The 26553-nt window shown below is 42.1% G+C and overlaps 1 protein-coding gene across 4 annotated transcripts in view; it reads right to left on the bottom strand.

The window, feature by feature from the left end:
• The window catches only part of LOC129836374 (transcription factor COE3-like), a 72450-nt gene extending 46163 nt beyond the window's left edge, over positions 1-26287 (bottom strand). For all 4 annotated transcript variants that reach the window (XM_055902440.1, XM_055902442.1, XM_055902441.1 and 1 more), the window contains exons 1-6: positions 26157-26287; positions 25745-25901; positions 25406-25469; positions 25082-25137; positions 23330-23403; positions 21579-21647 (exon numbers count right to left, since the gene is read on the bottom strand). In XM_055902440.1, the coding sequence (XP_055758415.1) occupies positions 21579-21647; positions 23330-23403; positions 25082-25137; positions 25406-25469; positions 25745-25901; positions 26157-26287 (551 nt within the window). The remainder of the gene's footprint in view (positions 1-21578; positions 21648-23329; positions 23404-25081; positions 25138-25405; positions 25470-25744; positions 25902-26156) is intronic.
• Positions 26288-26553: the final 266 nt, after the last annotated feature.

Below are 26553 nucleotides of genomic sequence, written 5' to 3'. Positions count from 1 at the left end.
TAGTGTTCATATGGAGTCTATCAGGGGCTGTCTGCTGCCTGGATAGCACTTCCTGATCCCCTGCACCCCACTGGGGGAGCAGCTAAGGAATAACTTAACACACAGGATGAGGACTGGAGATCAACCCCAGTCATCCATTCATCTCTGCTTTCTGCTGTCACTCTCTCTTCCGTTTGTAAACACCTGAGACGTTGTGGTCTGAATGGGCTGGTGTCCAGTGTGTTTTTCAGCGGCCGACTCACATTCACTTCAAACACAACAACTGACAGATGTCTGTCTGCCTTCTCTGTGTTCTTAAATACTACGGCTACGTGATAGCATCTGCGCTGAATGTCAAAGTGGGGATATTCGCCCCCCATTTTACCACAAATGCACTCAACGTAGAGAGAGATAAGACAGAAAGAAAAAGAGACAGAATGTTAATTCAATTTCCCTTTACTCATTTCTTCTCCTACAGATACATCTCAGATCTCCTGGTGAGCTCTAACTCTGCGTGCATCAAACCTGCCACAGTAGGAGTCCATAATTAACCAATCATGTTTCAAAAACCTAACAACAACAACAAAAAGAGGACAATGTCAACAGGATTGGGATTCTCATTCATGATTTAAAGTTTTTCATCGAGGGAGGTCTGTTCCAGTAGGAGACTGTTAGTTCTGCCCTGAAACAATAATCTGTTTCATTACCTTAAGGATGGGGAACTAAGGCTGGGTTAAGGATGGAGAACTAAGGCTGGGTTAACTAAACAAGCCTTTATGCCAAGTCCAATGGCTTCATCTTGAAGGCATAGAGAGAGGAGACAGTTTAAAATGGTGGCGTTTTCAGAATGCCAGTGTGGTGTAATGTTTATTTAACTGTCTCTGTCTCTGCCTGCTTTCGCTGTTTACATGTTTAATTGATAAGTGCGCTCCCGGTTTCTTCTGCCCATCTGCCAAGTCGTTCCCTTCCTCTTATCCTACTCATTCCTCAAACTGACAGCTCTCTCTCTCTCTCTCTCTCTCTCTCTCTCTCTCTCTATCTGAGACACTGCTCTCACTCCTCTCTATCCCTCTTCGTCTCCTCCTCGCTTATACTACAATATACAGCACAGTAGGTACACATGACAAGCATTTTTTTGTTTGAGCACAGAGTTTAATGCCCAAATATATATCTGTAGAATCTACATTTACACGTAGCTTAGTTGATACTATGGCGATGCTATGCTATTGCGCTAAATGGGGGCTCGTAGAGAAACTGTGTTCCCGGCCCAGCTATTCCCCCACGTCTAAATCACCGGCTGTCAGACGCAACATGTGTGTCATTGTATTCCCATCACCCCATCGTCTTTCATTGTAACCGCCATCACCTCTGAAGAGCTGCCTCTTATCAGTAGAGTGTCAGAAAGCCCCCCCCAGCCCCCCTCCCCTCTCCCTGTTAAATGCTTTTCTATTAAGAGCAGTGTTGTGTTCCTCTGATAGTGGCTGGCCCTGCACTTCATCATTCATAAATCCCTATGGGCATCAATGGACCTGCCTCTCCAGCGCAACCAAAGGCTCTGTCATTCACCGCCACTGAAAACATCCTAAACGAGAATGTTAATCTGAGGAGGCATTCATTCAAAGGGACTAGGAAGTGGTCTATTGGGCGAAAGCACTCTCCTCCAGAATGGTCCACTGGAAAGCAGTAGCCAAGACACCTGCAGATGGTTTGGTTATAAGGTTTTAGGGGCTTATAGATTTCAGGGTTTCTGCCCTACAGCAAGCTGAACAAATACAATAAGCCGCTGTGTATCAGGAAATCTCCAGATATCTCAGGAGGATTGTCAAATTGGGTTTTCATTTTCCACAAGCAGCATATGTAAGATGGTGGAAGTGAAACACATTTCCTCCTCTGTTTTTCCTTGTAAACATCCCTTCATATGTTGCATACTGTTGGAAGGTGTCAGAATAATTCCCCTGAGGTATACAAGCACCTTGTCTGCACTCCATGCCTAGTAGGGTACATAGGATAAACAGAGAAAAAACAAACCTCTCTTCCATGTGATGGTTACTGTAGAAGCTAACTGTCAGTAGCCGAAAAAGTCCAAAACGGAGTTCCCTCCCCAGAGTGGTGAGATCCCGCTGTGGGCCTCGGTGTGATCAGCAGCATCCTCACCACGTCTCCTCTTTATTCAGTAAATAGGTCTGGGCATGTCCTCAGTAAACAAAGCACTGACTGACAGTTGAGGGAGAGAGGGAAGTGGGAGTCAGCCTCGTTCCCAATTAGAGTCGCCTCAGGCCAAACTTTAAAGAGGAGATCAATCCAACACATCGCTAAACTGATCCTGTCACAGTGCTGGGGATATTTAAACCGCCGTGAAGAGTGGGGCAGGGCAGTTCCCAGTACAGTTTGGCAGCGCTGGCTAATGACTGGCGCTAGGCTATCTCACCAGGATACACACCCCACAGCGAGGCTGCGGTGATTGACGGCTGAAACCAGACCTCAGCTGCTGCTCCCTGCACACTAGGGGCCAGATGGAGAAATAGTACTCAGTGTGTTTTAGTATGCAGCTCCTTCTCTGGCGGAAATGCACTAATTGTCTTTCTCTTGCTCACCTGTGAGGCTGTTTTCAATCACGGATGCAAGAGTACATTTTAAATTAGCCCTGGATGTGTTTTTCTTCTTTAACCCAAACTTCTGAAGCTAGCAGACTGATTAAAACATGCGGGTGAATCTCATCCCTGTCCACTTGAGGTAAAAAGTTAGCTCTTACTAATGCTGAGCCAAAAGGATTAACATAAGGACGGTGAAAGTGGAGAGAGGGGTAAGAAGTAACTATAATTGCAACTCCAGCAGATATCTTTGTCTACAAGTGAGTAACATACTCTTCCAAACACGCAGAGTTAAAGAGTAGTGAGAGACTACTACAAAAACAGAGGAACTGAACATTTAAATGAGCGTGTGATGCATTATGTATATCAATGAGGTTCCTGTGTAGGAATTAATTATGAGCATAAAAGACAAAACATCATGCTGGATTTGTTGCTAAAATGCCATTATCTAATGCAAAGCCAATTCCTTTTCCATGCTCTGGAAGACAACGGAAATCTCTAAAAGGTTTGGTTTTGCTTGTCTGTGTCTCTTATTGAGAGTCTTTCACTTTCAACTTTATTTGGGGATTATTGTCAATCCCCGGTACAAATCATATCATGAAATCATGTAGCTGGGACATTGGATGTGTTCTGCTAATGCTCAAGGAAGATCCCCTGAGGGAACCATTGAGTGGAGAGAGAGAGAGAGAGCGAGAGAGCAAGAAAGAGAGAGATAGTGAGGGAGTGGGAGAGGGGTACGGGCGGAGAGAGGGAGCGAGACAGAGTGGAGGAGGGGTGGAAGAGAGACAGAGAGGGAGGATGGCAGCAGTCAAGCTGCACTTCATCCTGACAGATCTCCTTTACACACTAAGTTCCTTGTTAAAGAAGAGAAAATGGCACTCAATCTGGAGAAATCCTTTTCTCCTGCTGCAGGCCTGTCAGCTAGAGGATGAGTTGATACAAGCAGAGCTCTGTCTCTCCCAGCTCTGCCTGGCACACAGCTACACTGCTGAACACAAACCTCTCTATCTTCAATTAACACACCGTACTCTACACATACTGTAGAATGAACCATACCATGGCATGCTGATTTCACTATCTGTCACTTACAATGTTCATTTATCTGGTCGTTGAACATTTAATATGATATCAGTTGAATTTGATCATGGCATCTCCATCACTGATATGACGCAAATGGTAAACAAACTATGACACAAGGGCATGGCTTCCTTCTGTCTAACAGCAAGCAAGGGTTAAACTTGACACCTTATTAGCAATGCTGTTGATATACTCTATATGTATATCCTGTAGTACAACACATGAATCAATGAAATGTGCAATCCTACAAAGTGCATTAAGTTAGATTTGAAAGGCGAGAAGAAAAGCCCTTTTATTTGAAGTCTGAAGTGTTAGCTGTTCAGTCTGCATGTTCTCATCTCCCAAGATTACCATTTGCACGATGTGTGTCAAGACTACTTTTCAGAAATCTCAGTAACAATTCAGATGCAATCGATAAGGAGTGACAGTTTATTTTAAAGGCTTAAGACAGGCCAAGAAAGGAACGACTCAAGCATCAAGTGGAGAGGAATGAATTTGTTTTGTATTTGATTTTTCCATTAAATTTATCACCACTTTAACCCACCCCTTCTCTCTCTCTGTCTCTCTCACGCGCGCACTCTCTACCGCTCTCTCTCTCGCTCTCTCTCCCACTCTGTCGCTCGAATCAACAACAAGGCTGTAAACTAGCTGTCGATTTCTCCTCGCTGCTTTCCATGTCATCACTTTCATCCATTTTGGATCGTTTCACACCCTATACCCACAGTGCTTTTAGTGCTCATATGTGACCTCATGAAACAATGGGGTAAAGATGTCAAGAGACAAAGTCCTGGTGCCCTTTAAAACACTTCCTCATATCTGGAGATTGTTGTGAAACATCCTCTTACGAAATCTTTCAATATGTTTAGTTTAAAATCAGATGGTTAAACCATTACCACATTGTCAGGTGAAGCCACCAGAGGTTCCCAGCAGTAGTCCACTTAACACACTACTAGAGAACTGCACTGAGACTTCCGACTCATCTCTCTTATTACAACAGATCTCAGAATCCTCCCCTTCTTAAATCCAGGGGTCACTGAGGCAGCCAGTCAGCAGGACAGACCAGTCAGGGAGCCAGTGGCATGAACAGGACAGAAACCAGCTGATGAAATTCATCCATACTTCTCACTTATGATGACATGATTGATTTTCCTTCAGAGTGCTCAAATGTAGGATTGTCTTCCAGCCCTGTGTCCTCCATCCCACCTCAATCTGTCCAGTCGTCCGCGCTGCTACCGTCTAATGGATAAAGCCTCTGTCTGTCTCAGACACGGAGGAGAGAGTTGATGTGTGGAAGAACAACTGCAGCGAATGAAGGGTGAAATTTGAAACAGCAATTTTTCTTCTGTCAATCTGCCGTCAAGAGAGCAACTTGACCACCAATCAGTGGAGTCGATTCAGGGTTCATAGTTCTTGAGGGAGTTTTGAGAGACAGCACCATATCATAGCATTAAACAGCCAAAAGGGGTGTTTGAAGCGGGTGAGATAATAGCTTTTTTTTCTTATTATTTTTAGGCAATGACATACCTTCTCTGCCTTACTGAATAAATAAATTCACACACTAATGCATAACATATCATCGTCTATAATTAATGATTCTGAATATGGAAAGTGCTATCATCTAGGTGCTTCAAAATACAACCAATTAAACTTGACTTAATTATTAAAGGTAGAAAGTGAGGGAATGAAACATGCTTTAAAAACTCCTGCTTCCAGTCAATTACGATAAAAATTTAATGAGCCTGGATAGAGAGCCATAAAAACTGATAGCCCCTCTGTCATGAATTATATATCCACATCGATTTTTTTGTTTCTTTGCCATACGAATCACAGGTAATCGTATGTTACCACATGTAAAGTGCACTTCCCTAGCGAGGATAAATATTAACTATCAAATATATATGAGGTGTATGTGCATTTACGACCGGGCTCCCGTGGAAAATGAAGCAGAAGATATGTGGAGGCGAGGCCCTTGGGAAATGGAATAGAGGGTACCATATCAGACAGAGAGAGACCATTAGCAGCAGCACCCGCTTGATATGTTGCCTAGTTAGCGTCACATATAGAGGAATAAATATGTATTTTATTATTTGTGGTTGCCATCATGTCTCTCCTAATAGACAGGCGACGTGGAGTTTAAACCACATTATCCTCCAGGAGACCATCGCAATTACTCATGAGAGAAAGGGCTGATGTGTGTATAAGGCAGGTCACTGCTGTCTAAATGAACACAAGCAATGTGGACTGGAGGAAGGAACAGTGGGGGGGATGGGACGTAGTTACGGGGGGGGGGGGGGGGGGGGGGGATTGTTGATGGAGACACCCCTAAGTTGTGTGTTATGATGTACACTGTGCTGTGTGCTGATTCTATAGATGAACAACCACATAGACAGTTTTTACATCTCCTTTCATGATCCTCTTTCCAATTCAGTCAACATCCTTTCTCTTCTATCTTTCTGCTTCTTCTCTATCTGCTTCTTTTATAGGATTATAACATTGCCCACCGATCCTGCTTAGTGGATCTCCCGTTGAAAGCTTGTGTGTCCCACTGTCGTTGTCAAAGTCGCTGTCTCGTTGGACACTCGCTGGAGGTGAAAGGGGCACCAACCTGATCACTGAGACGCCTGGTAAAAGGGTTCCCCCCGACACAAGCGGCTCACCTCTGGGTGAATTGATAAACTGCTGCTCCACTTCATTAGGCCGACAGAGCAGGCTTAACGAACAACACAGAGTGACTGTCACTCTGAATATATTAATCACGCCTGGGCATGAAGGACCACTGCAGCATTCCTCGCTGTTTCTGCTTCCTAGCTTACTTTATCACATGTCCAACCATTACGCCACAGTAAAACTACAGTTAAAACTCTTTCTCTTTGCATCAACGTCTAGAAGATGGAGAAACAGAGTGGTCTTGGGTGTTATTGAATATAAATATATCATGACAAGTGTAAAGAAAATCCACCATTTGGCCTATTCACAAAGGCAGGGTTGTAATGCAGCGCTAGGTGAGCACTGTCCTTGACGTACACACTGGAGGTGGAGGTGTCAGGGGAGAGCTCACTGGAGCGAGAGGAGGTTTTTATTGTTGCCCAGCCCTTCCGCTTAAGTGCACATGACTGGGAGGAAGCTGGGACCTGCAGATCTGACCCCTGCCCATGTATATTTAATAGGCCATCGGTTGGCCAAGGTAGCGCTCTGATCAGGATTCAGGAAGGAGCTTTGAACCCCGCTGTGTATACCTGAGCGTAGAGCCTCAAGCTGCTCTCCCCAGCTGTGTCAATCCCACTGCACTGTTAATACAGGCTTACAGACAAACCAACGGGCTACTACACTACTACCGTCTAATGACAACAGAAAAAAACACAACAATAACAGATGGTCCAAGGTGAACTGTCTATGACCATGCAATAAGTGAGACAAGAAAAATAAAATGATACATACTGTAACCCTTGCTTTGTGAAGTAAAATCACACCAACCTAATTGTACACTAGGTTTTCTTTATGAATGACAAAAAAGCCATCTCACGGTCACTGGACTGTGCACAGCTACAAACATTTTGAAAATAAAAACAAGGTGTCAAACAGAAGAGTATCTCTTGTCCTCTAACAAGGTGCGCTTAGAGTCAAAGTGTGTGTGGGCAGCTTCGGGGATGGTTAATTTAACAGGCAATTAGTTTGCGGAGGTGCTATTGACAGGCTAGCTGGTGTTTGTTCAACAGCTCTGGGTGAGTTCCACGCTACTCTGCTACGTGACAAAGCACCGCTGACAGGAACGGAGCTCCTGATCTCTGTGGAAGAGCGCTCTGTGGGGGGTGAATGTGTGACAGCCCTGAGAAAGAGATATGGAAGCCAAAAGGATCTATAAGGCCGTCGTTATCAGACAATGTTGTTACCTCCAGTTTAGTATGCCTTCATTTGAATAGTTTGAGGAAGATGTCACTGTTTGATTGTGGGAAGAGGTGTGTAATCTTATGAGACACACACATTTCACGTACACATATATGGACAGATAGAGTTCTTCTATACAGACTAGTTTGACTACTCGGAAATGCACACATACTCCGATAACCCCTAACTATATTATTACTGTATCAACAAGTAATCCTTCCTTTGTGGAAGCCATGGCAAAAAACCAACCCAATCCATATCCTTATTTTCAAGTGCCTTCACGGAGTTAATGGAGGATTGAGGTGGTAAACGTTTACCCTCTCCCTGTCAGCAGAGCACTGGTCCGTGTTGCAGCCCAGACAACTTAGCATGCCCCCCCCCCCAACTGTGGACACACTGTATGAAAGGTGGCGTGCAGGTATATGGACAGGCATTGTCTCAACCTGCCAGCCATGGTCCTAGCCTTAACATTAGCCATTCAGATTCAGATCCAGAGATTCAGATTCAGTGTTGATTAGTCACATGTACAGGGTTGCAGGAGTGATTGCAGGGTACAGTGAAATAAATAATGAAAATTGTATTGTTTAATTTATTTTTTATATATATCTTTTTTTAAATCAATGGAGTCATTACAAAGTCGAATAGGATGTGTTTTCTTCTAAAGCAACAAAGATACAAAAATTATTATTCACGTAGCCAACTTTGGATTGTACTGCATCTATCAGAGTTTCCATGGGGCTTTAGGAAATAAGCACTAATCTATGACTGGCAATGTGGAAGCACATTCTCCGGTATAGCAGCATATGCTAAATATCTCTTCAGCCACACAGATGTCTAGCTGTAAAATAGCTCCTCTGTCTGGGTATCTGCACCACCCAGATGGGTCCCAAGCTGTGCCAAACCGCTCCTCGTCAACAGCTATGAACTATAGTGTCACATGACCAACGGAGAGAGATACTGGGTCCTTTTCTGTATCGCCTTCGCACAATGGAGCCTCGCTGCCCCATGCATCATCTGAACCTTGTCTGCCTAATCTGCTCCCAGTGTTGAGACTTCCATTCAGCCAAGGGAATACCGAACAAGGCTTTTCTCTGGTTGAGTTTGAAAAGCTCTAATCTGAGAGAGCTGATTTGGACGTGCATATGGGTGTGACTGAGTGAGGCAGACTTCATGGGACAAATGGTCATGATTCATTGAGTTATTGGTTTCCACCTTGTTTTAATCGCTCCGGGCCCGAGCCAAAAAATCGTGGAGGTTTCCCGAAAAAGCTATTTTCCTCCACCGTTCAGCAGATTGGAATTTTTGTGTGAGTGCCTCACGTCATTTGAGGCGTCCTTCACAGCTTCAGGGGCCCTAATTCAAACCACATGGAGGGCAGCGTCCGGTTACGGACCTCTGCAGGAGGGCCACGCTCCCATAGGCTGATGCAGGATGGGAAATGGTGTGTCCCGATAGAGGAGACAACAAACAGATCTAAGCAGGAGTCACAACGTGGCCAGCACACACACACTCATTCACATGAAGATAAATATACATACATATGTACACATTCAAATACATTATGCACATACACACACAAACTGCTACACAAGTTTACACTATGGGCCTACAATGGCTGATTGCTTGACATGATGGAAGAGGAAGCATTAGTCTCTTTAATATTGCTCCTATTCTTCATTGACAAGCATATATATATATTTTGCTGTTCCCTGCTGACTTCAGAGTGCTGAACTCCATTTATGAATGATCTGACATATTTTTTGCAATTTTTCTGACAGGAGTACTCAGAGGAAATTTCAAGGCACCTTTCTCCTGACAAGTAGAAATATCAATATTTGAATAAATTGCAGATTTGGATCTCTTCACATGGACGCACTCAAGCAAGTGTGTGTGTGTGTGTGTGTGTGTGTGTGTGTGTGTGTGTGTGTGTGTGTGTGTGTGTGTGTGTGTGTGTGTGTGTGTGTGTGTGTGTGTGTGTGTGTGTGTGTGTGTGTGTGTGTGTGTGTGTGTGTGTGTGAGAATGTGAGTTAGAATGTGGAAAGGGGCTCTTTTCATTCTGTTTCCACGGTCTTATCCCCCTGGGCCCGCAGGCAAAAATCTGTATGCAGCATTTCATTAGGGGAAAGCTCCACTGAGTGACATGAGAAGCACACCTCAGTGTCGACCTGATGAAGTTGACTTCCCTCAAACGACAAAAAGCCACTTTGTAAACAGGAAGAGAGGGTGATGGCAGAGCAACAATAAAACATCAGGAATGTTGTTTCACAAAGTGACAGGCCAATCTGCACACAAATAGACTATCTTTGAGAAAAATGCAGCTTTAGAGACATTGGGGGACTATGTTATGTTTGGTAGAACTGACACAAGAAAAATAATAGCCAATTGTTATGTATGACAAGAAGAAAACACTTTGGTTAGGAAACAGTATTTTCATTGGATGATTATACAGTAGTTCTACATACTCTTTATTTGTGTGAGAGGTCAAAGTTCAACAACCACTGTACTCAGTCTTTCTGACTCCTTCTGTTCCTGGTGTTATGCATCTTAACTGAGAAAGTCCTGCCAATCTGTCTTACGCTGATTAGCTGCAGTAGCTGCCATCCTATCTGTGTTTCTGCCTGCTGATGATAGATCACTAGGGAACCTACCATTCAACCAAACACACATCTTTCAACCCCGTTTTAGAGGAACCTGAGAAAAGGCTAAGCCATATGAGGTTGCTCAGGTACCAAAGAGGTTGCGAACTCTTAACCCCAACACTGACCTTCCTGAACTGCATGTCATACTTTCCCCTTTCCCAACAGAAAACAAAAACAAATCTTGTCATGCCCCTCTGTGACTGAAAAAAGAGCCATTTTTGCAAGGCTGTTCTTTGACTATTGTAGACCGCATGACCTGAGACTTTCCCGACAGTGTCTATTTGGCACTTGCACAAGAGAGGTGAAGCCATGTGGGTTGTCCATTTCACTCCACATAATCTCCTCTACCCCTATCTCTCTCTCTCTCTCTCTGCTCATTCCTCGTTGTTTGCACAACTTAATAGGCAAGCCTGGGTAGATTCATATTATGGAATCTCTGGAAAGGGGTTGTTATCATGGATCTCCTTCTGGAGGAGCCACTCACTCTACCCCCCTCCTTCAATTTCACTGTGTGTTCTGGTGAGGCTACACTACTGCTATGTCTTTCACTCTCCACTGGATACAATGAGATTGTATTGTCAGGCCAGGTTGACCCTATTCGAATCGACAAGCCATTTCAATAACAAAACACAACAGTGGCATTTGAATAAAACATTCTCGGTAGCAGACGTGGCACAACAGGTCTCAGAGTGGTGTGGCGGGAAAACAATTCGGAGACCAGTAGTTTTTCCTGATCTGGTAACCTAACCAGGTAAAAAGGTGTACCTAATACAGTATTACGTGATTCATCTGTTGTAAAAAGTTATAACATGGGCTGTGATGGGACCAGAGTTTTTCTAATCATGGTCACATCCTTTTAAAAAAATATATTGGAAAAACTCCTGAACTTGGGGAGGATGAAAAACCTGTCAAACTGCAGCAACCTTGAACTTGTTCATATGAATTCTATTTTAATAAAGAAGGATTAGGGGGTTCCTATATACAGACACAGAGAAAGCAACATGATTGGACAATAAAACTCACAGGGCTGAGCTTGCTTCATCCAGGTTGACATTGTGTAGTCCTGCCCTGTGCAACTGTAGGCCTAATAAAACATTTACTCAAATATTTCAGCTATTGTGCTTATTGATTAATTCCAGTTAATCATTTTGGATTGAAAAAGTCTAGGTTGCCTAGTCAGCCCAAGTTTGAATATAAACCAAATTTGATCCCATTCACATTTTCTCACAATCAAATGGACTATAAATACACAGCGTTACCGCTTTGTTTACCCTGGCTAGAGGGACAGGGCGCATACTGTAGTAGGCTAGACTATGCAGCTGCTGTTGATAGCAGCCTACAATTGATCAGAATGAAAGATGTGTCTCATTTCCATGCAATACAGCATGTCAAATCTCTAATGTTTAGATATACGTATATATAGGCTGCTACATTTATGGAAGAGTTTTTGCTTGTGTCTGTTGGGAGTGATGTGTTATCACGCTTGCTAAATAAATACTGGAGGAAAGTGGAGAGCGGGTGCCCGGCCTGCACGATCTGTGATTTCCGTTAATCTGATTGGTCAAGACATGCAAAGAGCCTGCAGCAGCACTCCGATGTGAAGGACAGAGAAAGTGTGTGTGAGTTGACAAATCATGAGGCATATTGGTCTAAAAAACAGCACTTTGCCCCTCTTTTTATTGCTTTGTCTCGATATATTTTATTTTGTGTCGATATATGTTATTAAACTAAATCAAAAGTGGTGTGGCGCTGCCACACCTGATTGAAAAGTGCTGTGGCAAATGCCGTCTCGCCACACGTTTTCCGGCGGCCCCGTTCAGTAGTCTAAAACAATAGGGAGGTCTCAAGAACACTTGTTCTTATATTGAATAGGTTTAGATCTTACAAGTATCCTCTGAAAATGGTCAGGTTTCCTCTGTCTGTCAGGATCTATCAGTTCACGTATGAAGGCGCCAAAAGCAGAGGATATGGTCATTTAGACTGATAAAGATTACACTCAGGTCAGCCAGGCAGTAATCCCCACAATGATTTGTGAAGACAAAGCCCACAGGTCTATAGCATATACCTCATCCCATCAGAGTGATCTGCACGTGCATAAGGGCCGAACATAATACGATGTGACTTAAACCATACAATGAGCAGAGAAAATAAATATGCTAAGAGCACGACAGTGGACTGGCAAGGCCTCTCGGACTATGTCATCACTCCCTCCGGTCTGCGCAACGCTCCCCATCCAAAGGAAGGGCCAGTGATTATGAGGGCTCAGCTTCCCTCTAAGAAAGCAAACCGGAGCTGCAGTCCAAACAAGGCCAGCGGTGAGGGAGCAGAGCAATGCCAGGCAGCTCGGGTTTAGCGTCGCCTCCAACCTGGCTGGCCCGGTCCCTACATTAACCCTCAGTCAGCCTCTCCAGGACAAACAAACAACGAGCATAAACACAGGGACAACCAGGCGAGAGACGGTGCCACAATCACTGAGGAGGGAACTCTATTGAATTTGCTTTATCACACAATGTAATGAGTTCCAGACTGGCTGGACCAGGGCTGGTAAAATGTGCCGTGCTGTCCTGTTGGTCCGGCCTGAGTTTAGACCCAAACAGATGGGGAGGTATCCCAAAAATGTGCGCTCCCTCCAGGGACATGTGGTTTTCCCCATCATTATAAAACTGTAAACTCCTGGATGTCAGAGATTGGGGATAATTTATTTCAGATGTCCATGGGCCTGCGCCGGGACTCGGACCCGCTGGATGGGAACAGTTATTTTCCAGAGGGTCGGGGGGAGGACTAAGACATGATCAGGAGCTACTAATGCTGCTCTATACTCAACACTGGGCTCTAGTAGTGAGGGTGTGGGAGGGAGAGAGCATGTCTGTGTGTGAGGGTGGGATAATGAGAGGCCAATTCATATCAAGCCACAGGAAGTCTTGTCATTGTATTAACATGTAGAAATCAATCTGAAGTGCACATGGCTGAACCCACGTTTAAAGCCTTCCATTTAAATTTCAAACAGATTTGACATGACAGTTATACTTCCCCACTGCAATAGAGATGTATGCTGATTCAGAAACAGGGCAGGACTTCTTCAATACATGACTCCTAATAGAAGTGTTGTCCCATTAAACAATTGTTATTGGTTTGTTTCACATGACTAGAGTGGATCGTCGTTTCACATGACTGGAATGGATCGTCGTTTCACATGACTGGAGTGGAACATTGTTTCTGTTGTAGCACTTGATGGTGTACACTAACCATGTTGTCATGGTTTCAAACCAAGAATACATTTTCCTTTCCTCACATATTTATATTGCTCTGGTCCCTGCATGGTAAAGGCACAATGCTGTTTTTTCTTCCACCGCATCGAATGTGGTGCTGAACAAGCATAGGAGTGTTTTTTATTGTAAATCAATAGTGATTGATCGGCAGCTTGGGTGTTGAATATGGATCAATATTACACCGGGCTGTAGAGGAGATCTGATTTCAATTGGCAAGAGGAGCCAGCAGCAGGTTTCCATCAAGCGGTAATTCAAGACATGGGGACATAAGACAGATGGATTGATATAGACTAGCCAGGACCTTTCTTGCCACTGAACCAGCACAAGGAAATTTCTGTCATATATCATTAACGCAGTTGGGGCCGGCTGTAAAGGGGGAGGGGGTCAAAAGGACCACACCACTCCACATGGGAAAGGAGGCTCATTGTAGAATACAATAATATCGTTTAGAAAATCTAATGTTACGCTTTACAGTAATATAAGAATTATGAGAATCTGACTATGACACCAAAATAGATATTGAAGTGGATTGTTTTAAATGCAACAAGATGGTTTTCATTTACAAAGACAAACGTTTTACAACAAACTTTTGAACGCGTATTGAAATATATTCATAGCTGTTGTCAAATAATTCCTTGATTGCTTTATTTCAAACAATAAGAACTAGCTCCTTAAACAGAATACAAATGTTCCCAGACTGAATGGAAGATGTGTATATGTAAAAAGAGGGGGTCATCCTTACATTTATCAAATCTACGTGATTTGTGGACAGAGGGCAACAACAAAAAACGAGCTATACTTAGAAATAACTTGTCACTTTTAATAAATGACACTGGTTCAGGACTTTCTCTGGGGCTTTCCCTCGGATCCATCCCAGGCACCCCTGGGGGCCATCGGAGCGACCAGAAGACCCGCTCGTTTCCTCGAGGTAACTGATGACCCCATCCCACAATTCCCCATCTTTGTCATGTGACCCCACGCCATGGGAGCAGGACCATGTCCAATGCAATCCTCCTCCGACTGCATCCCATCCTAATCTCAGCCATGTCACACTACAAATTGCTACATTCAGAAAATGGAAATAGATTGAGGTGGAGATGGAGGGAGGGATGGAGAGAGAGAGAGAGATGGATGGGAGGGGTAGGTGGAGTGAGTGTGCATCGACAACCGGTCCTATAAGAAAAGTAGTGGAGGAAAGAACGACTCAGGAGATCCCGGCGAGGAATCACATCACGGCAAACATATTGATCTGATTTACAAAACCTCCAGCCTAATGCGAAACAAATGGCGTGGGCGTGAACTGGTACTTAACCATAAAACCCCAGCATTACTCCATCTCCGATGAAATACCACATATATCCCTCACCAGGGCCTAATGTGCTGTTTTACGGCCAGATACGACTGAGGTTGACCCAACAGTTAGTTTGACAATTAGGGGGAACCTAATAAGGATTTAACGGGAGTGAGAACATGCCAAAAGAAAGAAAGGGAAAAAAAATTCTAAAGGAAAAAAAGCATGTAAAAACAGAGCGACGGGTGACCTAAATTTGAATCATAGGATCCGAGGATGTTTGAAAAAGCATTTGTACCATTAACGCATTAAGAAACCAAACTAAGACTAAACAGCTACAGAGTCTAATTATGAAGGACGGCTGTTAAATATTGGAGCTGAAGCGACATTTTATTTAGGTTTGATTTCATTTTCAATAAAGTCCCATTTTCATTGTGTACTGTATTACACGTATAAATTATATTTCTACAGCATCACACTATTTAGTCATTTCCAAATATTATGCTTGATTGTAATCGTCTTTTAGGGCAACTTAATGTACAGTGTTACCATGATACTCCACAGAGTTATTAGATGTAATAGGCGATAATGAAACTTGACCGAAGCTGGAAAATATAAACTATCAAAATTGTTACAAAAAATATCACTCATTTTATAAATCAAAAATATGTGTGTGCGTGCACAGGGGTGCATATGTACACATGCATGTGTGTGTGTGAGTGAGGTCCAGTGTTGCTCTTTGCCCATGCCTTCATTCCATAGCCCCAGCTCTGGTCTTTTTTCTGTCAACGGAGTGAACCAAGGGAGTAAAATGGGGGAAGAGAGGGGGAGAGAAGGAGAGGGGGAGAGGGGTTGTCTCCATGGACAGATGGACTGCTCTTTCTCAACACATGTGGAACCATGTTTCGTCTTTCAGTGCAGTCAAGCTGGAGCCGAATCCCTCACTTTGTTGGTCCAGACTTATTTCTTGTACAGCACACCTCTCTCTCTCTCTCTCTCTCCTTCTCACTCTCTCTCTCTCTTTAATAAACACACACATCTCCTGCTCTCTCTGCACACATGTTAAAGTCATCACCCCTGCTCAGCACTAGTAAAACACAACACCCCCATCTTCTGTGCTGTTGTCAAGTCTTGCCATTAGCTGATGCCCCTGGGGAATCCTACACAAATGAGGTGGGTCTCCCCCGTGTACGCCAGGCACCATGTTACCTTCAGACGCCACTCATGTGAACCCAAACATGAGAGCGTCATTTGGAAAATATAATTTATACTGTGCGTCTTTGTACATGTCTTGACATTTACAAACTGTGATAAAACCGACATGAGGGAGGAGGGAATAAAAAACAGAACAGAATAATTTGAGGTCATGTTTTGCTTAGTGAACAGTATTACCCAATCCTGGATGTTGGAACAGTGGGAAAGAGTTTCTGGCTCCAAGGCTGCAAAGAGGGTCTGGGTTTCATTTTTCGGCAAGTGCAAGCCAACAGAGAGCTGCCAAGTGCAGGTTTCACTCTCAACACTTCCTGCTTTTCCTAACCTGGCTCAAGAGGAGACACTTTCACTCAAACATCACTCCAGTCCAGGGTGCAGTGGCCAGTTTCTTCTCTCCTTTCTCACAGGGTGTCAAAAAACTCACATCTGTCAAATAAATTACACTGAAAACAGCCGTAAATAAAACACGGAGATGGAAATATTGTTGACGCATGAACATGAAAAGTTTGAGTGTGTATGTGTGTGTGTGTGTGTGTGTGTGTGTGTGTGTGTGTGTGTGTGTGTGTGTGTGTGTGTGTGTGTGTGTGTGTGTGTGTGTGTGTGTGTGTGTGTGTGTGTGTGTGTGTGTGTGTGTGTGTGTGTGTTTTTCCCCAAAGGCAGCTACTTTAATCGACTGCACTGTTTAGTATGTCTAAACTGTATGTTCACCATCCCCGAACCAAATCCAATTCTTCCTCCGAATGATACAAAGAGTCCATGAGAAACACCTCGAGTATTGAACACAACAACACAACCTGTGCATTGCTCTGCACCTCTGCATTGCATAATTCTCACTTGTGGATGGATGGTGAACTAACACTACATACAGTTTATGGTGCAATAAACCTTGGCAGATGCAGTGGAAATATGTCATTTACTGTAGGTGGTTCATCAATCAATCAATCATAAACAGACCTCTCTTTACAGGTTATCAAAACACTGCCTCTATGAGAACACCCCCCTTTTATTCATGTGTAATTAAAATGGTCTCTGAAATCCTCTTTGACAGTCCAGGGCTTAGCCAAAAATTTAAATGACATTAAAGGAGACAATGAATTTAATTTTGCTTAATGTCCCCTTTCGCTGATTCTCATTTACATAGCATTTCCAACGCAAAAAGCTGACCTTATAAATACTGGCATTTGTTCAGCTTGGGAGTTAATCACGGTTTTGCAAAACCCAGATGGGAACACACCACCACACCAATTTTCGTATTTTTTGGTAGAGAGAAGAGAAACCACATATGAGATGGTCCGACCCGGGTGTCTTTTGTTGCTGACAAACAACTCGACAACAAGTGCACTGCACTCTGGGATATGACCTCGTAGGTGTTCCACAAATGAACAATAACGCACAGTAATTTAGAAAATACAGCGCACTAATGAGCGACATAGTGCAAAATTTGCATTAGGCCAAAAAAGTAATTGCATTAACATGCGAACAGGTGTGGAGGCCTTTATAAATGAGCTAAATTAATAAAACCCTTCCACAGCACAACCATGTGTGCTGATGACTGAAAAAATAAAAATAATAAGTCAATGTCATGAATTATTCAGTGGCTGAGCGGCCTCCAGAGGTCAGCGCTCTTTGACCTTTGTGACAGGAAGTGAAAGGGAGTGCAGTTGAAGCTGGAATAAGCGGAGCTGACATGATTTGGTCTGGTCCACAGTCCTCCTTTCTGGATGGGAGCGTAAATTGACATGGATGTTAAGCTGTGTGAACATACATTAGATTCAGAATTCATGTATGGGCAGCCAGAGCTCTGAAAACACACTCCCTCCTCTGCTATCCTCACCTAATCTGCTGCATCTCCTCTGTGATACACACAACCTTTGAACTTTGACAGAGAGAATGAGTCATTTTCTCTCTTTTTTTCTAACAGCATGTTCCTCTTTCTTATTACAAAATCCACGCGTAAGCCTGGACCATGTATATAATCTTTCACACAGGAGAAGACAAAGTCAATATGCAGGAGAGTGAAGACCGATATCAGGGCAGGAGAGTCATCACAAATTGAGTTATGTTTGGCACACGCAGCTCTACACATACTTTAAATGGGGAAACCAGCTAATCAGATATTGGGCACCTCATCACTATAACTCTCGATACTCAAATTACTGCCTGGATGAGCCCACGCCCTCACTCACTTTAAGGCGCCACTAGCTTATAGATGTGACATCCGTTCCACCACTGACTTCCTAAAGGGAAGATATGATTATAACCAACTGCGAAGTACAGTAGTCATAGCAAGTGATACAATTATTGACCAAATTCAGTCAGCGTCTTTTTGTTTCTGCAAGGGCCAACATAGTTTCCAACATTCTCATTTCCTGATTAGAAGAGAAAACAGTATGTATGCAAAAACACACAGAACACAATAGACTTTAAACGTACGGTCAGAGCAGAAAACGGCCAGCCTTTACCCAGCAGTTTAGAGCTTCCCTTCACACACGCAATAGTTACTTTCTTTCACCATAAAACAAATATGAATATAGCAATGACATCAAAAGTTATCTGAAATATTTAAAGATGCAATATGCAGAAATCTCTCATTTCCTGTTTGCAAAAAATCAAAAAGTTTGCCTAATTTCAGTTTATGTGACAAAACAAGCAAGTATAGTGTAGAGTGTCATTGTACCATCTAAACTGCTGTGAAATATATTTTCCAAAACCAAAAACATTGTATTTTCAGCTGTTTGAAGCTGGTGTACAAAACCAAAACAAAAAAATGGGAAGCATTGACATAGCGCACATAGAACAGATCTACTGCTTCTTAGACTTGCTTTCAATGAAAATGACAGATCTATACCACACATTTCTATGTGGATTTGGTCAGGTCGCCCAAAAAGTTACATATTGCAGCTTTAAAGATCCACCAGCATTGAAACTCTGTGACAGCTGTTAGGCTTAAATCTAACAAACTTTTTTAAAGAATTCTTTCCTTTCAAAAAAATTAATGAAAATCTGCATCGAACTGGGAGAGAAAATGGGGTAAACAGATGTCTGGCTTGACCACAGGAAAATAGGACACATTTGGAATGATAAGTTTCCCAAACTCAGTCGGATATGCCAGATCCATGGGAATGCCAGTTAATATCTTGCTACATGCCAGCTAGCTGTGTGCGCTTTCCCCTCTTACCATCTGGGAAAATGTAACAGTGAGGCAACACCGTCCATGATTCACTCCAAATCTGTTTCTTAACGGTTGGGCAATGCTACTGTTTCTCTAGGAAATGTGGCAGAGCTGAACTAGATGTTTTATACTGTAATGTAGGCAGATACCTAAGACATTACTGATTTAACAATCAGACCTCTCTCCTGTTTTTCACATACTAAACTCTCAGGTCTCTTCAATTGAAAGTAATCACTTTTAGCCAGAAGCAACTGCAGCACAGGTGCTACTCACAACTTGCATGAAAAACTGAGAGCTGTAACAAGAGAGTTTAACACATTGAGGCGCCATAAAATCTCACTTATATGTTCACTGAAAATTACTATATCCGAATGGTAAACTGGGTGACATGTGCATCCAGTACAGTACACTTCAGTGATTTTGTGTAAACCCCAAAACTCCAGAACTAGCCTTTCTGCCACCCCCCTTTAGTCAGTGTGAAGTCAATGGGAAGTAGTGTGGGTCCAGGAGGGTGAACTGATCTGATCATAGTTATGGAATGGAGACAATGGGAGGGTCTAATGAGGAACATATGCTTTTGTGATTCAACAGACCGGCTCATTGTGTGAGGAAAAGGATACTCTACTCCCATTCACTCCTGTCACAATGTAAATCTGAGCATTTTTTCTGAGAAGGTTGAATTCACAATATCCATCCGCTTCTCCTTTTTTCCTCTTTGATGGTAATTCTCCATGCTTTCATTTTGGCTATTGTACTTATGTTACATGTTTTATTGCACAGAATTAAGAATAATAGAGTGTGAAACTCAACGCAATGAAGTGGCGAGCAGGGTTGGAAAGGTTTCTTTCTAAATGTAATCTATTACAGGTACTAGTTACTTGTCCAAAATTTTAATGAGTAACATAACTTTTGGATTAGCCAAACTCAGTAACATAATCTGATTACTTTCAGTTACTTTTGGATTACATTCTTCTTAAGAGGCATTAGAAGAAGACAAAAAGGATCCATCAGACGCATTTGGTGTGTCATCATAGTGGTCTCTGACTTGTGGTCAGACTCAATCAGGTAGAACAAACTCAAACTTGTACCTTGTTTCAATGCTAAATTGAATGTCGTTAAACAAAACAAAAATTTAGTTTTAATGTATTTTGTTCTGCAAACATCCTTTCTGAATTTAAAATGAATCCTAGAAGTAATCATCTAGTTTTTCAAAGTACCTGTAATCTGATTACAATATTTTTGATGGTAACGTAATTGATTACAGTTTTTTTTTAATGTAATCAGACTACATGTAACTGGTTTCATCTAATCAGTTACTCCACAACCCTGGCGGCAAGGCAGTACTACAAAGCAAACTTAAAAGAAGTGGAAATAAGTGAGATGTTTATCTGTCATACTTTAGGTTTTTGTGTGAACATTTCATCCAATAAATACTAATAGATTATACAATCAGCTTCATAAAGGACATGATGAGAGCCCTTTATATATTTATTTGAATTATAAGTGTTGCCTTGAGCTGCTCAATATAAATCACATACATAATGGCCGCAACGTAATGTTACATTCAGTCCTACATAATAGAGGAACACCAGCTCTCCTAGTAGAGAGAGAGAGGTGTCTAGAGAAGCAGTAGCTGTGGTAATCCAGCCAGGCAGGCATCCTGGGCCGCCCCTACTTCCTGATACATGAGAAGCTTCTGGAGTGGCGGCAACAACTGCTCAGCCCTATTTGATTACTAATAAGAGAGTTGTCCCCTCTGTCAGATACCATGCATTCTCCGCTAAACAAACAGTGATTCCGGCTAGTCAAACATTAGCATTGCTGTCTCACAGTACTCCATGGTGAGAATTACATGGGCTCAATGCTGAGGACAGTCCCTCCTACAGACACGGGGCACGCACATACGCACGCATATTCCTTTTTCAGCCGTGAGATAGAGGAGTCTGAATAACAGAAATACTTAATGTAAGGAATGTAAGTAGCCAATATGCAGTTTATGTTCACTGAATATGTTATCTGAATATCCAAAAACTCTAATATATTTTTTCATACTGGTAATGATAAAAATCACTGCCACAAACTCCTATTATATCACAACAGAGCCCTAACCACCTTTACTCACAACCGTAGCACTGGGGAATGACTACTTAAATAGACAACAAAATGGATGAGATACAAAAATCATGATAAACCCCTCGCTAATTAGACGAATACCCCGTGTGATGCACCTGTGATTGAACGCCCCTCTCCAGGTGGTGACCGCCCCTCTGAGCGCAAAGGAAAGACCTCCCTCACCTGCTCACAGAGCAATCAGCCACAGTTCCCGTAGAGTTGACCAGAAGGTTGGAGTCAACCCACCTGGGCACCCAAACACTGGGGAATTCTCATTCACTTCCCAACAGAGCTGAATCTAACACAGATCACAATCACAGCAGTATGAAGGAGACATGGAGCAGGGCCTACCTGTCGATGATCACAGGGTCTGACGGAGTCTCGTTCCTGTTGCCACAGCTCTTCTTATCACAACACCGGCTAGGGGAAGAAAGAGTGTGTTTGAGATCACCACAGTGGCTGTTACTGTTTATAAGACCATAGAGTAAATATTAGATCCTTCAAAATGTATGCCGCCTTCTAAGGCAACACGTCATTGTGTTAAATTCAAACACAAAAAATAATAGAGAAATAGAGTACACTAAATCTATCCTGTCATGGATTCTGATGGATAATTAAAATGGCAAAAAAACACATTTTGTGGTACAGTGTTTGCCTTAGCGCTGGAAAAGAGGGAAAGGAAAGTAGAAGGGGGATTGGGCCAGGAGGCAGGGGAGTCACTTTTCACAGCTTCAGCTTTTGTTTACCTCTAATTGCCAAGCTGCTATTTCTGGGGGAGATGCAAGATGCCACCCTCAACCAATATTTCTGCGGGGCATTTATCAATTATGGACTCAAAAGCACTAATCTATCCTCCACCACATGTTTCCACCATCTTTTCTCTAAACCTATAGTATACGTCCAGTTCTTTGATTGGAGATTGAATTAAACCTGAAATCAAACACAAATATACTGCTGCTTACCATTTGAAATGAAAATGTATACGTGTATAATGGCCACAGGTCTAAATGAGATGGATCAACGCCATATGGCAAGGGAAGAAAGATAATGCATTTTAAAAGATACTGTGAGTTCATTCTATCGTTCAAATCACATGATGTGTATTTTCCACAACATGCAGACAGGGATAGGTTGAGTGTATTTTACTCTAATACTGTGTATTAGTGCAACAATGTACTTAATGTTTTACCAGAGCAAAAAGGATCAGAAGAATACTCTCATGGAGCAGGCCTATAGGCTACTTATAACCTCATGGCCTCTTTAATGATGATAGCCTTCAGTAAGTCTTATTACATTTTACAGACACACTTATGCAGAGCGAATTACAGGAGCAATTAGGGTTAAGTGCCTTGCTCAAGGGCACATCCACAGATGTTTCACCTAGTCGTCTCTGGGATTCGAACCAGCGAACTTTCGGTTATTGGCTCAACGCTATAGGCTACCTGCATCCCACTACAGAATACACTTTCTCTTTGACACTGACAGTAAAATTATATCTAGATCGCACCAAATTCCACGCGTCACAAATAAGTGATAAATGCATGTATAAAATGTTGTATGAGTGACGAGTTTAAAAAAAAAATGTTTAAGGCTAATCATTCTCAGTTCTCGGTCGGTGCACTTGCTCTCAAAAAACTTTAACAATACGCCGGTGCAACAAAAGAAAGGTTAACCGATTGTATCCGAATTGAGTAACTTCTCACAAAGCTCACGCTGAGCTCAACAATAACAACAAAATACGTTTTTCATTTTAGTATCAATGACACCGTTGAATAGCAGAGGAACATGACACATGAGACCTTGAGATTTGCGTGGTTAAATGACGCTAAAAAGCTCGCTGGTCACTGATGATAGGCGGGATCGACCAAGACTTGACTCCATGTTTTGAGGCGCACACTCGCTGGCATCAGACTAATAGATTCACTAAGAGGCCCTGTAGGCTACAACTAGCCGGGTACCAGTCTGTTTGTTTTCCACTCCTTGTAGGCCTACTCCGTGTCATATGCCAATACAATAAACAAGTATGGGGAGAAAATATATAAATGTATAACTCTGTACTTCTTCAACAACTTTGAGTTTGTGGAGAAATAAGCAACACTTACCTGCACATAATTTCGTGTGTAAGAAGACATCTGCACATTTCAGGGTTTTTGTCTTGACCCTCATATATAATCGCCTTTGGAAAAATTAAAGACACAAATGTGTAGTCTACATTAAATATCTGAATACATGGGCCACTGTATATAATCAACTTTACAGTAGCCTAAATATAAACGGCATTATGTTTCATGTTTAATGCCGTAATCAAAAACAATTGAGTCCAAAAAACAACTAGGCTATATTGTTATTGGTGGAAAAAAACATCAAGTGTAATGTTGCAAAGGCACGAAAATGATAACATGTTACAATGTCTGTCAAATGATAATAGCAGATAATAATACGTATTATTATTGTAAGTATTAGTATTATGATATATTTTTGTAATAACATATTAGCCTATGTGAATAAGCTTTATATGGGAAGTTTCAATGAAGTGTCATCAATATGGTTATAATCTGTGGATATTTGGGGGAAAGTGTTAATGGGCAATCTGTTGTTTATTTTGAGCTGCTAACAATGATCTTTCCGTGGATAGAAAGCGGTGTCTGGCAGTACGGTTGAGTAATTTTTAAGCATTGGCTGAAACAGATGGTGTGCAGCTATCAGTTGTGCCGCTCTCGCTCCCTCGGTTCCTCCCTCCCTCTATTTTGAAGAGAGACAATTTGCTCCCCTTTAGTGAACTAGGCTACCTGGCATATTATACGGCACTGTAACTTGCCATATTTTCAGTATAGCACTTGCTTATTAAATGAAGACATTTTGAATTAAACGTGGGGCCTATATGATTAGGAGGAAAAAATACACAATTACACTCTGAAATGTTGACGTCATATTCTTACTGGGATTGAACCCCACTTTACTTTTTTGATGGCTCTGTTTTTATTTGTTGAGCACTGTGCGATTATCTATATTGATTTGATTTATGTCGCCATTTGCAGCTACAGAAACAGAGAAATCCATAAACTGCTTGTTCTGCGTCATTGACTCGGATCATTCGCAGAGGAATTTTCCCTCTGAGTGGTGGAAGCTTTAACGGCTCTATTCAGATGATCTGCTGTAACCCTCGGTAAATTAGTAGTAATAACAACCACCATGGTTGAAAAATATCAGATAAGGCCTCTTACATATGTGTAGTTACCTTAATGTAAGGAGATTAGGGGTGTAATTTCGAGAATTCTTATAAGAATGGAAATGCTTTAGCTATACGAGCTATTTCAGAATTTCTTTCCAAACATTAGGCCTAGTTATGTTTAGCCTAATATGGGTCAAGCCTAGCAACATGCCTAAAAGTCACAGATTAGAAAAAGGGACTCAACAAGTAAACATGACTTGGGCCTACTTGTAACTCCAACACAATAAAATAGCCTACTTTATTACACAATAGCCTATGATATCTCATATGTAAACAAAAAACGTTTATGTATTATTCTATTGATACACTTTATCCGTATCGGCAGAAAGCACCAGCATTACAAACCATCAATTTATATTGTATAGGCACACAATTGTAGGCTAAGCTTATGGTAACTTAGTGCTTGGTTAATTCTTACTTAAGAGTTGCGCAAAAACATGCTATATGTCTGCCTACACGCTGTCTATAATGCAATTTCAGTCAATGCATGATTGCATAAAGAACACGCTCTCGTGAATAGGCCTAGCCTATAGTATGCATGCGTGAAGAATGCAGGTGAAGTTTAGAAGCAGTCTCTAGCGTAAGCAAGCTGTATGAATATATGAGTAACAGTAGCTTATACCTGCTTCGTCATGGAATCGATTAACCGTATGAAAATATCCTGTTCTGTTCTGACGCCTGGGGGAACAAATATGCCAAGTTAAGACAGAGGTAGGGCTGTATAGGCTATGAGATGTACATTTGATGACCAAAACAATTATTTGTTTGTTTTTAACCGAGACAATTTCTAAAACTATAATCTTCATAATACATCATTTTACCTGTAAATATAAATAATTATTTAGCAAATAAATTAATTGTAAATTATTATTATCCTTATTATTATTATTTATAGCCTTTATCTTTTGGGTGATACTGAATTGATGAAAATAATTGTTTCACTCACCATTGCTGTACAACAACTGTACTTTGTAAATGATCCCATTGTTCGTTTTTTCACCGTTTGGTTCCTGAAAACAATCAACAATGAGATGATGGTGAGTTGAAAATAAAGCATCTATCTATATATCTAACTGTCTGATATTTCATCCTTTAAAATGTATAATTTGTCAAAAATAAGATTTAGCTCTGACAACCACTCTCCTGTCATCGACGAATGGGGTTAAAAACGTCGATATTGCACGTGACCTGCCTTACTGACCCACACACATCTCTAAATACATCAAGTTAATTTCAAAGTACAGATTATGAAATTCAGTAAATTATTTTCTCATGAAGCGCTTACTTTATCTTTCTCCACAAAGTCCACATAAGCTGTTCTTTCAATCTCAACGGGTTGACCCTGTCTGTCGTACAGTGCCAGGACGAAATGGAAAAAATTGGATTTTCTGAGGTTGGAAGGCGGCTGTTTTTCATAGTGTGCCCGCGCCAAGCCAACACCGCTGCGGGGAGAAAACAAGAGACCATATCGGTTAAGTATCAGACACGGGGGATAGATGATGGAGCTGATGAAAACAGTGAAGACGTGGAAGCACGTTAGAGTACGAGAGATTTCTTGATTTGTTACAATAAGGGTAATATGATGTAATGAAAGAGAGGAGAGTCGAAGGGGGGCATTGGGAGACGGTAATTGATACAGGGTAGTGAGGGTCGATATGAAAAATGCGTGAGAAAATCAGATGATTTGGCATGCGTACCTTTGGGCGGCTGTGTTCGCATCAACCACCCCAGCTGTGTGCATCCATGAGCGGACTGAATTCAGCCCACCCAGCGGTTCCTCCTTCATCGTTGTCCCACCCCGCGATATAGTTTCCTGAATCCCGAACATTTAGAACAATCTACGTGCAATGAGCCTCCTGTGAAATTGGGTAAATAAACGTCCAAAAGTGTTATCCTTGAGGGTTTACGGGATGTCGTAAGTGCGGTATCAGCCTTGCAAGGTGAAAAAACCCGGTCCTCAGGTCTCGCCTCCCTCTTCAGTCCGTCCTGGGTTGCAGCGATGTGAACAATTCTCAAAGTACTCTACTTAGTTGGTGTGGTATCCACAGACCGGAAAAGTGACTTGTTCAACAGACTATGATTTTTTTAGGCTAT

This window comes from Salvelinus fontinalis, chromosome 37 (genome assembly GCF_029448725.1).
Source record: "Salvelinus fontinalis isolate EN_2023a chromosome 37, ASM2944872v1, whole genome shotgun sequence".
Lineage (NCBI taxonomy): Eukaryota > Metazoa > Chordata > Actinopteri > Salmoniformes > Salmonidae > Salvelinus > Salvelinus fontinalis.
The sequence above is the reverse complement of the archived record's forward strand: the minus strand, read 5'-3'. Positions and strand labels throughout refer to the sequence as shown.